Consider the following 12,758-nt stretch of genomic DNA (forward strand, 5'->3'; position numbering starts at 1 on the left):
ATGGAGTCAGGTATTCAGGAAATGATTATTTCCTGGTTAGTATCCATGCTATGCTGACTAAATTATGAAACACATACATATCCCTGGACACAGTATTGAGATAAATAAAGAATTTTAAAGACCATCAGCTGAAGCTGAGAATGAGACTATAGCTTAGGCTGAATAAAAACTTTCAAAGATTGTTTAACACTTAAAATTCAAGGTACTTACATTAACACAACTATTCGAACTTTGATACTTTTATCTTACCTGATCTCATTAAAGATATTTGGATCATGAAAAAAAACCTATCTCTACCATATCTTATGGAACCAAAGAGCAAGCCATCGTTGTTTTAATTTATCAGCGTATCACATGACATTTTCATATAATATTCCCTAAGAAAGACATCAAGTACCTGGTAAATAAGTACTTTTCTTGAGAATTGTAATGTCTATGAGTATAATTTTCTAATTATTGATGGGCACTTTAATTTCATGATTTATTGACTACAACCAGGCACTGCATTAGGCATGGAGGATACAATGATTAATTTTTCACTGTTCCTAGGAAAATGTCAGCTCTGTGGGATATGTGAACAAGGAAGCTAATGATTACAATTCAGTATGGCATCAGTTGAGTATAATATTCTACCATGATGCAAGGAAGGAAGCCTACTCCAGTATTAACATATTTCAAAGAAAATTGCTGGGAAAGAAAATGTTCAAGCTCCACCCCAAAGGATGAGTAGGAGGATTAACCAATTAAAGGACATCATGTGAATATTCCAAGCAGAGAGAGAAGCGTGTGCAAAGGCTTGGCAAGGAAAAAATGTATAGGTATTAAAGATATTGTATATATGAACTTAAACTCTTGCAAGATGATGCTCATCTACCACCTGCAAAACTTTAAGCAATAACAGAGTATATTTCCTACTTTATTACTTCGGGACTTTCTATATTTTCTTACTGATTTTTATTTTAATTAGGGTGGTGGCACAATGATCACTTTACCTACCTACTTTCCTTTCCAAATCTGAACTTCTTGGGAGCGTGGACTAGGCTATTTTTATCTTTTCGTTTATAAGTGTGTTCAGCACATACTGACTTCATAAATAATTCTTGAAGTGAGCTAAACTGAATGAATGGAAGTGCAGAAAGTAAGATGGGCCAGTGCCTTTATGTGCTCTGGTGAAGCACTTCATACCGTCACAAGGAATAGATTGGAGAATTTGATCCTCACAGGAACCATGACACAGAAGTGCTTGATATTATTTTTCCTAGTTAGAGAAAATGAAACATAAGTCAAAGAATCTCAACCACTTAACTAAGATCATTTGGTCACCTGGTTTTAGTTTATGTGGAGTGGAGACAAGGATTTCTATTCCAACTTACCTGTTCCAGACCTGCCCCAGTATGCATTATTCAAAAAAGGAGGTTTAAAGTTTCCTCTCAAAAAGAATGAGTTTGATTGTCACACAATGTTAATGTACTTAACACCAGGGAACTGTACACTTCAAAATGGGTGAAATAGTAAATTTCACATTACAAAATAGTGGTCTTTCTTATCCAGCTCTCTCATTTGTCCAGAGAGTGTATACACCCTTCTTGGCTTTAATGGGGCTTCCTAGTTTTAATTTTCTGTTGGCATTTACAACTTCCAACTAGATGCAAATAAATAAATGCCATGTTTATAAACCGCACAAAAGCTAGAAGGTACTATTCATCAGAGGGGTTCCAATGCACTGCTAACATAGGGTTCAAAGACCATGGGTGTAACGGTTGCCAGGCAGACTTATTAAAAATATAGATTCCTGGACCTCTTCCCTAGAGATTCTGCCTAATATTTCTGGAGTTGCGTTCAGAAGTCTTTTTTAAAATAATGTTCCTAGATATTTGTATGAGTGATATTCAAATAACATTTTGAAACCACAGCTCCAGGGTGACTGAAATGTAATACCAAAGAGCCAGACCACTATAGAAGCTACCTCCTGTAAGAAGTGGTATAGCAGTGCTTGAGAGTATGAGGTTTGAGAGCAACAGAGAAAGCTCAAATCCCAGCTCCACTGCTTACTAGCTATACGACCACAGGTAAATAATGTAACCTCTGCAACCCCAAGTTCTTCATCTCCAAAATAAAAATAACAGGATACATCCTGACTTGGTTATAGAAACAATAAAATAAAGTGTATTGCCTGGAAGTTACTAGCTGCTCAATAAATGTTAGCTTTGAGTATTACCTTTTTAATCAGTTCAAAAGTGCACACATTTTTACACTTCCATCTGTGGAATTTTACAGTTATTGTCAGTAAGTTATTGACACTTTTTATTAACAGCAAGAAATGCTGCGATCAAGGCATAATAGAGATCAGATGAAACAGCTTATTATTACTATGTTGAACAAAACTTCGGTTGCTGAGAACTAGAAGTTTCTTCAGGTTTCAAGTGGTGGGAGCAGGGCAATAATTTTGGTGGAGGAACAGCCTCAGTAATCCCTAAAAAGAACTCATTCATGCAGTTGACAATGAATGCTCAAAGTACTTATTCTACATAGAATTTTACTAAGATTTGCAAGAGGAAAGACTTATGTAGGAGAGATGCATATGGATCAAGAAGCAGCAGTCAAGGTGGCGATAAAAACGTACCCTGAAAGAAACAGAATTATCATAAAGCAATGATCACATTAAATTTTATGCTATCAATAAATGCTTTTGAATATATGAATGAGAAAATAGGAGTGAGGATGAGAAAAGGTCACAGCTGACTTTCTCATTTACAAATATTAAAATCTTCAGTAAACTAAGCATAACGTTCTTGGGGATAATAACCTGAAAATCTGAAATATGTTGATGCATATCACCTGAAAGGAGATTTATGTATACAGCATGCAGTTCAGTTCCCACCAGCATACAAAGACTTTTTAATCTGTACTTCTGTCTTTGATATCTTTATTGAGCTGTAGTTTCTTATCTCCAACATTTTATAAAACATTGCCATTCTCCTCGCCTGTGTTGCCTTGATATCATTATGATTAAAAGTCCTCTCAGAAGTCCAGTTTTCTTTCCGGATTTCCTCTGGTTATGTCTATAATACCAGATTTTGTTACAGGCTTCAAAACACAGACTTCTACTTTACAGAAGTCTCCCTGGCCTTACATCCTGCAAGTGGCCATGTTTTGTAAATTTTTTTTTTTTGTTTTGAGATGGAGTCTTGCTCTGTCACCCAGGCTGGATTGCAGTGGTAAACAATTTCAGCTCACTGCAACCTCTGCCTTCCACGTTCAAGCGATTCTAGTGCCTCAGCTTCCTGAGTAACTGATATTCCATGTGCTCACCACCACACCCAGCTCATTTTTGTATTTTTACTGGAGACGGTTTTCACCATGTTGGCAAGGCTGGTCTCAAACTCCTGACCTCAGGTGATCCACCCAACTCAGCTTTCCAAAGTGCTGAGATTGTAGGCGTGAACCACTGTGCCTGGCCATAAATGTTCTCTTTTTCTTTTCCTGCCTCCCTTCACAAACATTTGATAAAGGTGTACCACATACCAGCAGTTCTACAGAAATAAGATGAATGAGGCCAGGTGCAGTAGCTCAGACCTGTAATCCCAGCACTTTGGGAGGCCAAGTCAGGTGGATCATGAGGTCAGGATATCGAGACCATCCTGGCTAACATGGTGAAACGCTGTCTCTACTAAAAATGCAAACAAATTAGCCAAGCCTAGTGGCATGTACCTGTAGTCCCAGCTACTCAGGTGGCTGAGGCGGGAGAATCGCTTAAACCTGGGAGGTGGAGGTTGTAGTGAGCCAAGATTGCACCACTGCACTTCAGTCTGGGTGACAAAACAAGACTCCCTCTCAAAAAAAAAAGAAAAAAAAAAAAAAAGATGAATGAACATCCCGCCTTTGTTTATCATATTGTCTAATAGGAGAGAATGTTATTTAGGAAAGAAATTCAATTAAAACTATTTTTTCAACTTATTTATTTAAAAAATTAACATAAATTTGTAGATATTTATTGCAAACATGATGTTTTCAAGTATATATACATTGTGGAATGGTTAAATCAACTGAGTAACAAATCATGCCCTCAAATTGTCATCATTTCTGTACAGAGAACACTTATCCACTCTCTTAGCATTTGCCAAGAATACGATATATTGTTACTAACTATAGGCACCATGCTGTACAATAGGTCTCTGGAACTTATTCCTCCTATGTAATTGTAAATATATATTATTTGACCAACATCTCCCCAACCCACTTCCCCATAACCACCACAGCCACCGGTAGTTACCATTTTACCCTCTGCTATGAAATTAACTTTTTTAGAACCTGGAGCACATCATGTTAAGTGAAATAAGCCAAGAACAAAATGACAAATTTCACATGATACCACTTGTATGTGAAACCTAAAACAGTCAATTTAAATTACAAAATTAAAATAAATAACAGCACAAGTCACTTTAGGAGTTCAAAAAAGGGAACAAGCAACTCCCCAGAAATGAAATAATTATGCAATAATTTTATTATCTAATGATGTAATGCTAATTTATATTATTAATACAAACCTTATTTGTAACTAGGCAAAACAATTCTAAGAGATATTTATATGAGTTCATCTTACAGATAAGCAAATTGAGAGAGAAGCTTAGTACCTTGACAACATCACCTAGTTGATAAGTTATTGAGATTTTAGCATTGGGCTCAGCTGAGGAGTTGGTCTTCGTCTTGAACAGTGTGTAACTCTGCATCTCATGGTGATAAGAAGTAGTTACTTGATGCAAAAAAAAGAACATGCAAAAGCTGAACAGTTTGGAATACGATCATATAAAAGGTGAATTAAGGGGGCATGAAATTCATGAGTGAAGGAATGAGGTGGAAATAGTTTCACAGCAGGTATCAAGGAAGGACCTGAAGTAAGAGAATGAGAGTTTTCAGGTAGCATTAAGGAGGCCAATGTAGCTGAAATAGAGATGGTGAAGGGAAGGGTAAAAAGAGATAAGGTCAAAATGGCTGTGTTGACCAAATTTTGGGAGGAATTTGTAAACCTTTATGACACTTGGCGCTTTCCTTTGTAATGAGGTAAGATATCTAAAATTTTCATTAGAAATCTGACAAGATAAGCCTCTAGGAGGGCAAGGGCAGAAGCAGAGATATGGTTAGGAGACTATTAGGTAACTCAGACAAGATGAGATGGTAGGTGTGATCCGGAGACAAGAGGTGCAGGTAGGTCAGATTCTGGATACATTTTTAAAATAGAGTTGAGAGGATTTGCTAGTGGTTTGGATGCAGGTTGTAGAAGACTGTGATAAGTCAGTGAGAACTCCAGAGTTTTTGGTCTGAATGTTGGTATGGATGGTGTCTTCTTAACTGAGACAGGAAGGCATTGGGAAGAAGTGTTTTGATATAACTTTAAATTTGGAAATACAATTCCAGTGCCAGTGTGGGAGACACTTTGGAAGGAATCATAAGTCAAAGCAGGGAGATCAGTTTGGAGTCTCAGTCATCGATGAAGAGTGTTGATGAAGTTTCTACCAGTGACCATGGCAGTGGAGAATGGAGAAAGGGACTTGATTGGAGATGGTGCGGGGGTGGTTTGGGGAATGGATTGGATCTAGTAGAAGGGGGCGGTCTAAAACAGGAAATTCCGTTGTTTCATGACTAGGTAGTAAGACACTTCTCAGACTTGGCTTTGGGAGGCCTGTATCTTTCCAGTTGGTCCAATACCAAGAATGTAACATCTTTTCCATTTCAGAATGCTTATATTCACCCTTCTTCATATCTTTTCTTTGGGATGAGCTTCAGAATGGGGAAGTCTTTCCAGCTCCCCTCATTTCTCTGTAATATTGACAAATGAATAAACTGAGTTTTCAAGTTTAAGATGCTCAATATTTTTAATTTCTATTGAAAATTCCATATTATCATGCCTGAGCATTTGTAGTACCCTCTTAACAAAACAAACCTAGTTTTCTTGTCTTCAATCCTAAGTCCCCAGTATCCTCTGTATCATTAGCATGCTCCTCCTTTACAAAGGCTTTTCCATTGTTACTTGCTAACTCAGCAAACTTGAATAACTCTAAGTTCTCCCAGAGATGACACCCACGTTAACTTCTACTGAAGATTTTATATTTGCGCCAGAGACTAACTCCTAACTTTATTATGTAGTGTTTTCTAAAAACATTGCCTACTTTACTGGAGACCCACTGACTCTCTGACACACTGCCTGATAACACCTCTCTACCCATTTTCCCTACCTGCTCTGAAACTCAATTTCCAGATTAATCTTTCTAAAAATCAACCCCAATATAGCCATTTACTTCCCCTGAAACACATTTTTACACTCTATTACCCAGTGATATTATCACAAACTCCATCCCACTGACTCAGTAGTTCTGACTCATTTTGCTCATTCTGCACAGTTCACAGAACAGTATACTCCCATCAGAAATGTCTCACGTAGACTACAGTGATCTTTGGGGAATTTAGCTGGTACTCTCAGGGCCACATAAAAGTGTCTCCAAGTAGAACAATTATAACATGTATGAAACCATCACCTCTGTAGTCCCTACTATGTGCCAAGTCATTTTTGAGCATTTAAAAGGTATAAACTCATTGAATCCACCTAACAATCCTATGAAACAGGAACTACTATAGTTTTGTTTTATAGATGAAGAAACTAAGGCACAGTGATGGTAAGCAGTGCAACCCAAGGTCACATGACTAATAAATGGTAGAGCTTGAATTTAATCTCAGATGGTCTGGCCCTGAAGTCAGTGTTCTCAATTGCTCTGGCAAGCTGCCTCCCTCCTTAAATTCCTGCCACCCACCACCTGCCACCTCTTTCCCCAGCATTGACAGCTGAAAACTACCAAGCTTAATCAGTTTTAAACAAGTTTCACATAAGATCTGAATTTATTTGGAAGGTGGCCTGGGTCAAACAAGCCACCAATGACTGCTTCGTCTTTTACCTGTCTCCTTGATTACCTTTCTCAGATACCACTCATAATTTACTTACCATAAACTATCCTCATTCTCCTCAAAAACAAATCTCCAACTGGATTTTAAAAATGTTCAAAACCAAATCATAATCAGCACTCCAAACTGCTCTTTTGATTTCCCAACTTCATCAATGGTTAATCTAACTTCAAAGTTACTCCTGTAACCTCTCTGTCCCTTACCCAGTCCATCTCCCTATGCAATCTGCTTCTAAGTTTTGTTTCTTCATACATTACTAATGTCATTATTGATCTTCTCTATTTTTCTATTTATAATGCAGAGATGCCTCATATACTAACTGTCCCAGAGTAAGGAAGCGATGAATTGCGGGTTGATGGTTGCTTGAAATTCTTACTGTCCTTTCCCCAGCTATCATATAAGTCTTTATCTGTTCTTCCAAATTCAATATAACAAAACTTGAACGTTTCACCCAATGTATACATCCTAAATTCCACTGCCAATTTAGTTAATCTGAGGAAGAACCCATCTCCTCCTCCCAACCATCACCTTCCTCTCCATATCATTGTCTGCTGAAATGAGTATAAATTCCCCAGTTGGTATGAAAAAGTCTGAAACTCAATTTCCAGATTAATCTTCCTAAAAATCAACTCCAATGAAGCCATTTCCTTGCTCTGAAACACACTGTTACACTCTATTAGCTGGTGATATAATTACAGACTCCTCCCTTGGCAGGTCTATCTCACTGACTCAGTAGTTCTGACTCATTGTGCTTATTCCACACCGTTTACAGAACAATACACGGCTGTCAGCAATGTCTCAGCACACCACTGATTTGCCCTTCCCACCCCTTCTCCTCTTCTTCCACTGCATATGTTGTACCCTCTTAGGAAACCAGACCGCAGCTACTCACATAAAAACTTCAGTGTGTACCTATCTTTCTGCCTGGTTTTTGCTGTTTATGTCATTGGAAGTGCTGTTCCGCCCCTGCCTGTCTGCCTTTGTATGTTGACACATTCACATGATCTTTTTGTTCTTATTCCAAGTGCTTTCTTGCTTTTTTGACTCTCAATATTTTTTTTCTTGGAATTTACATTATTCATCCTTCTGTTTGGCTATTCCCCTCATCTTCTTTACTCAATTTGAAAATTTCTGAAGACAGGAAATTGGCCTTATCTAACTCGGTAGCCCTTGCAACATATAGTGGATATTAAATAACAATATGTTGGATTGAGATAACTGCTAACCCTCAGATGACTATATAGAGAAAATATAGATCATTGTTAAAACATAATCTAATGTCATTTTGCAAATGACATTAAGTTAGAGGCTAGGTTGAGATAGGAGAAAGCTTTCTAAATTCCAGACCACAGGAAGGACATGTTGAGATTAAGTAGCCCCTGGAATCATCTTTAGAAATCCTGAAATCTTGGCTAAATATTTACCTATGTTTTCTACATATTTACTTGAACAATTTGTCTCATTGTTTAGCACAAACACCGAACATCTCTGAAGCTCTGTTTCCTTTCCTGTAAAACCAAGTAACAATATCTATTTTATAAGGGAGTTATGAGGAATAAAGGAAATATAGTTTAAGTAAGGTAATAATTTCTGCTTAAAAAGCAACTATTGCATATAGTAGGTACTAAAAATGTGTTAATTTCTTCCTCCTGTCGTGAGTGCACATGGCCCACTTAACTGAAGGTGTCTGGGATCCATAATTAATCCTTTGCACCAGAGCTGAGACCCCATAGTGTGGCCTGTGGAGCCATTTACTCAGGGGACAGCCACACACAAACCATTAGCCTTCAGAGGATAAAGAGGTACTGAACAGAACACTCTCACAGTTTTGCAAAAAGAAAAAAAATTGTATTTGAAGGATACAGCTATTTGATGCTCTCCAATTCTGTCAAAGGTAATTTGAAGGACTAAAATCAAATTTGGAAGGAATGACATTCTGACTGTGCTTTTCACTGTTTTTTCTACAAACCACCTAAAATCATCTCCCAGACTTTTGCCCAGCCTACTCGACTTCCGTGACTGTAAGACAAAACTGTGCCTAGGGACTGAGCAGAACTGAGGCTATAGGTACTTCCCAGTCCCTGCAGGAGCAGGCGAGGTCTGGAGCAAACACTTCTGACATTTTTATTCATCTACATACTCTTCGAGGCATTTTTTTTTTGTCTTAGAAGTGGAAAATAATATGAGATTCAAAACATGGAATTGGTGAAGACGTAACAGTAGAAACGCTACTAAATGGTTTTCAGGAGGCATTGTAGATAGATTCAAATTTTCTGGAATGCAATTTTTTCCTCCTCATTTCTTATTACTTTCTTATTTTTGTGTCTCCTCTATATCTTTGTTTTCTCTTTGTTCTGTAGCCTTCTCTGAACAGTGTTTCTGTCATCAAGGCTTTGAAATATATGTTGTTAAATATTCTTAACTTGATGTAATTAAACAAAGGAAGGAAGGAAGTCTAAATCAATGGCAAACTGGAGAAATAAGCAATTTTTAAGGAAATGAAGGATTATTACTCTTAGGGACATACTGAAACTATTGAAAGCAGTAACATGCTGCATCACTTAGGAAGTGGATGGCTGCCTTAACTCCTACATGAGCATATTTTGTAAATTTATTGTTTTAAATAATTTGTTGTGCTACAGACCTTTACTCTTTAAATAGACTGGTATTTATTTTTTTACAAATTGCTTAGCAAACTTTTTTTTTTATTTGATCATTGAGAATGTTAAGATATAAATGCAAATCTTCTTTGCTTAAAACTTGGTGCTAGTAAGGTCAAGACCACACACTAAATCTCTGTATCTGCCAGTTCTCTCTCTATTGTACAACCACAAGTGTATGAACAAGAAATTCAGATCGTAAGCAGCAGTGGGGGAGAGGAGGAGGTGGATGAATCCGTCCAATATGCCTCCTCATATTGGAAAATGGCTTTATTTTCATCTGACAGGCACCTGTGGTTAGTAACTTCATATTTCTTTGTGAGAATCAGTTGTTTTAGAATTTTAAAGGTAATTTTCATTCTGATATTGTTGCTTTCATAATTTATTTTGTTTACTATTTCAACTCTGCTGTGTGGTAATGTTACTTAAAACTAGATGAGAATTTTCTGCTTTCATTGACATTTCTTGCATGGATATTTATATTCTACTCATTAAGGCTAATAATACTATGTTAGCTCATAGAATTACATTGGAATTCTCACAAGGAAAAATAATGATCCATTTTATGAGATGAGTGATTTTTACAAACTGTTCTTTCCAACTCAGAGTGGTTTTTCCTGTGATTAAAATGTATTTCTTAAATTAAAATGCAAATATAGACAGTCTATGTTTCTGATTATAATAGATTATTTAAAGAAGGTTTTATATCAACCTGCTATTAATATTTTATGCATAAATTGTGGGTTTTATTGTGGGGCCAGTTCTTCCGTGCTCCATTTTCAAGATTACTAGAAGTGCTATGAAAACTTAAGCATACTGTTCAGGGTTTATCAGTTTTTACCCACTCAGGGAAATTAAGTAGGCTGCTTTTCTACATATGTTATAAGTTATGCCAGTGATATAAACTACTAAAACCTGAGAATAACCTGACACTGAATTATGAACAATTGACCATGTTTTAAAGAAATGATTTTATTACACAGATATGGAGTGACTCTTAAATTTGCAAGTGCTATATTTACAGTTTCTTATAAAATTAAAGATCTAGAAACTTACTTCAAGAAGCCATTATTCCAACTTTTTTAATTTGTATTAGAAATATAAAATATTTATATTAGAAATGGCATATAAGGCTATGAATTTAATTATGATTCTTTTAGGGTTTTTTTTTCTTTCTGGTGTCCTATAACTTGTCAAATATTTGGATTAAAATAAACTGTAAATAATATTTTCTAACTTGATACTTTTTGTTGTTGTTTTTAGTGATCTCAGTGAAAACCAAATTCAGGCAATCCCAAGGAAGGCTTTCCGTGGGGCAGTTGACATTAAAAATTTGTAAGTATATATTTTTAAATTTATAGTGTTTTATAATCTATTTTCAAAGTCAATTTTATATTAAATAAGGTGTCAGAAAGAAATGGTGAAAGCCCTGTTTATATTTATGTTTGCTTAGGAAACCTTGTAACAGTAAGTTGTAAATTGTTTTCACAAACTGTTTGACGAGATACTCATTTAGAAGATGCCTAGAAAAAAGTCATCATTACATTTATTATTTAATCCTTGTGATTAATCTTTTGAAACCTAAGAAGTGATTTGATTAACAGATATTTGTGATTTTTTTCCTAATTTTTCTGTCAGCTTACTTGAGTAACTACATTTTTAGTTGCTGTTGGTGTTTATTAGAAATGCAGAATATGGTCTATTATTTTCTGGAAAGAGTAGATAGTATTTTCTTTTTGGAGACACCTGTAGCCTAAAGCTACAGGCTTTTCTGGAGTTTTATGATCACCATTTTCATTAAATGCCAAAACCATGAGAATGACAAAATTATATCTTTCCCTTTGTGTGAATGTTTTTCTTACGTTTTCCCTCATATCCTCATGAAAGAATATACTTATAGCCTCCCTTAAAAAAATAAAAGTGCATTTCTGTATTTTCCTTTGATAAACCTTCGGTCTGGTGTTTCAATTATAGGCATTTTTTAAAGTGCCTATATTTCTAAAGGTACATATCAGATTTAAGATCTCAATGACAATCATAATATCGATGTATATCTCACTAAATTTTAAAATACAGTATTAGCTTCTAAAAGTGATGGGTTTTTATAGACTATGCATGGCAGGGCATAAATGTTTTTCTTAGCTTTTACGTTAGTTTGGAATGTAGGAAAGAAAAGCCCCTGTGTGCTGAGATTAACTGTCAGGAATTTAATATTTCTTAGCTAGTAATAAACAGGGCAGGCACTTTTTCAAGAATTAACTTATATTCTAAATTCTCCATGGTTGGATCCAATGCTATTTTTTTTTCAGTAGCAAAAGTAAGACAGATGTTTTCCCTTGTCAAAGAAGACAACTGTTTATAAAGCTACAGATTTTGGTTTCTATGTCTTCTCCTTAATGTAAATGATTTTTTTTTTATTGTACTTTCTTAATGTACAGGAAAAACCTCAAAGCTACAACCTTCTAAGGCATAAATGTATAAAGCCATTAAAACCATGACTTTAGGTTTTTTGGGGTGCATAATTTAATAGGATTTTATTTGCTTTCTTTTTATCTTTGCCAGTTAGGGCTTCCTGAAGTCTTCAGGTAGACTCATTGATAGAAGGTGTTTAAATCTAACTGGCCAGAACAGCATTAAGAATCCCTATGTAGCACTTACTGAAGTTGCCATCACTTAGCTATAAAAGTACAGCAATAACTACAGTTGACCATCCCTTAGTAATGCTATTTGCAATCTTACAATAGTATTACCTCTAATTCCTTAAAACAGGTGGCTTTTAATCTTCTTAGTAAAGATATTCAGGGAATCCAAGTCAGCAAGTGGCCTTTCTCCCACATTTAAGGATATGTGTGGAAGCAGGGACCAGTCATGATGAGATTCTTCTTTATAGATTTTGTATTTATCCTTAAAACATGTGATTTTAAAAGTTTACTTAGAGATAAAAGATGCTAGTCAATGCCCTATCTAAGGAAATGTTGATTTAGCAAAGTTCTCAAATCTTTCCCCCTGCGAGGCATAATTTTTCCACAAATTTTAAATATTTTTAATACCATTTATGCAGTTAGATGAGTTTAAGACTGGAGTCTCAGAACATTTTGTTATTTTTTGGACTTGTAGATATGAGCCAATTATTCTGCTTCATTA

The 12,758-nt window shown here is 35.8% G+C and overlaps 1 protein-coding gene across 2 annotated transcripts in view; it reads left to right on the forward strand.

Annotated features, from left to right (window-relative positions):
• Positions 1-12,758, forward strand: part of SLIT2 (slit guidance ligand 2) — a 377,295-nt gene that overhangs the window by 205,286 nt on the left and 159,251 nt on the right. For both annotated transcript variants that reach the window (XM_003927471.4, XM_003927474.4), the window contains exon 5: positions 10,878-10,949. In XM_003927471.4, the coding sequence (XP_003927520.1) occupies positions 10,878-10,949 (72 nt within the window). The remainder of the gene's footprint in view (positions 1-10,877; positions 10,950-12,758) is intronic.

This window comes from Saimiri boliviensis, chromosome 3 (assembly GCF_048565385.1).
Source record: "Saimiri boliviensis isolate mSaiBol1 chromosome 3, mSaiBol1.pri, whole genome shotgun sequence".
NCBI classification, from domain to species: domain Eukaryota; kingdom Metazoa; phylum Chordata; class Mammalia; order Primates; family Cebidae; genus Saimiri; species Saimiri boliviensis.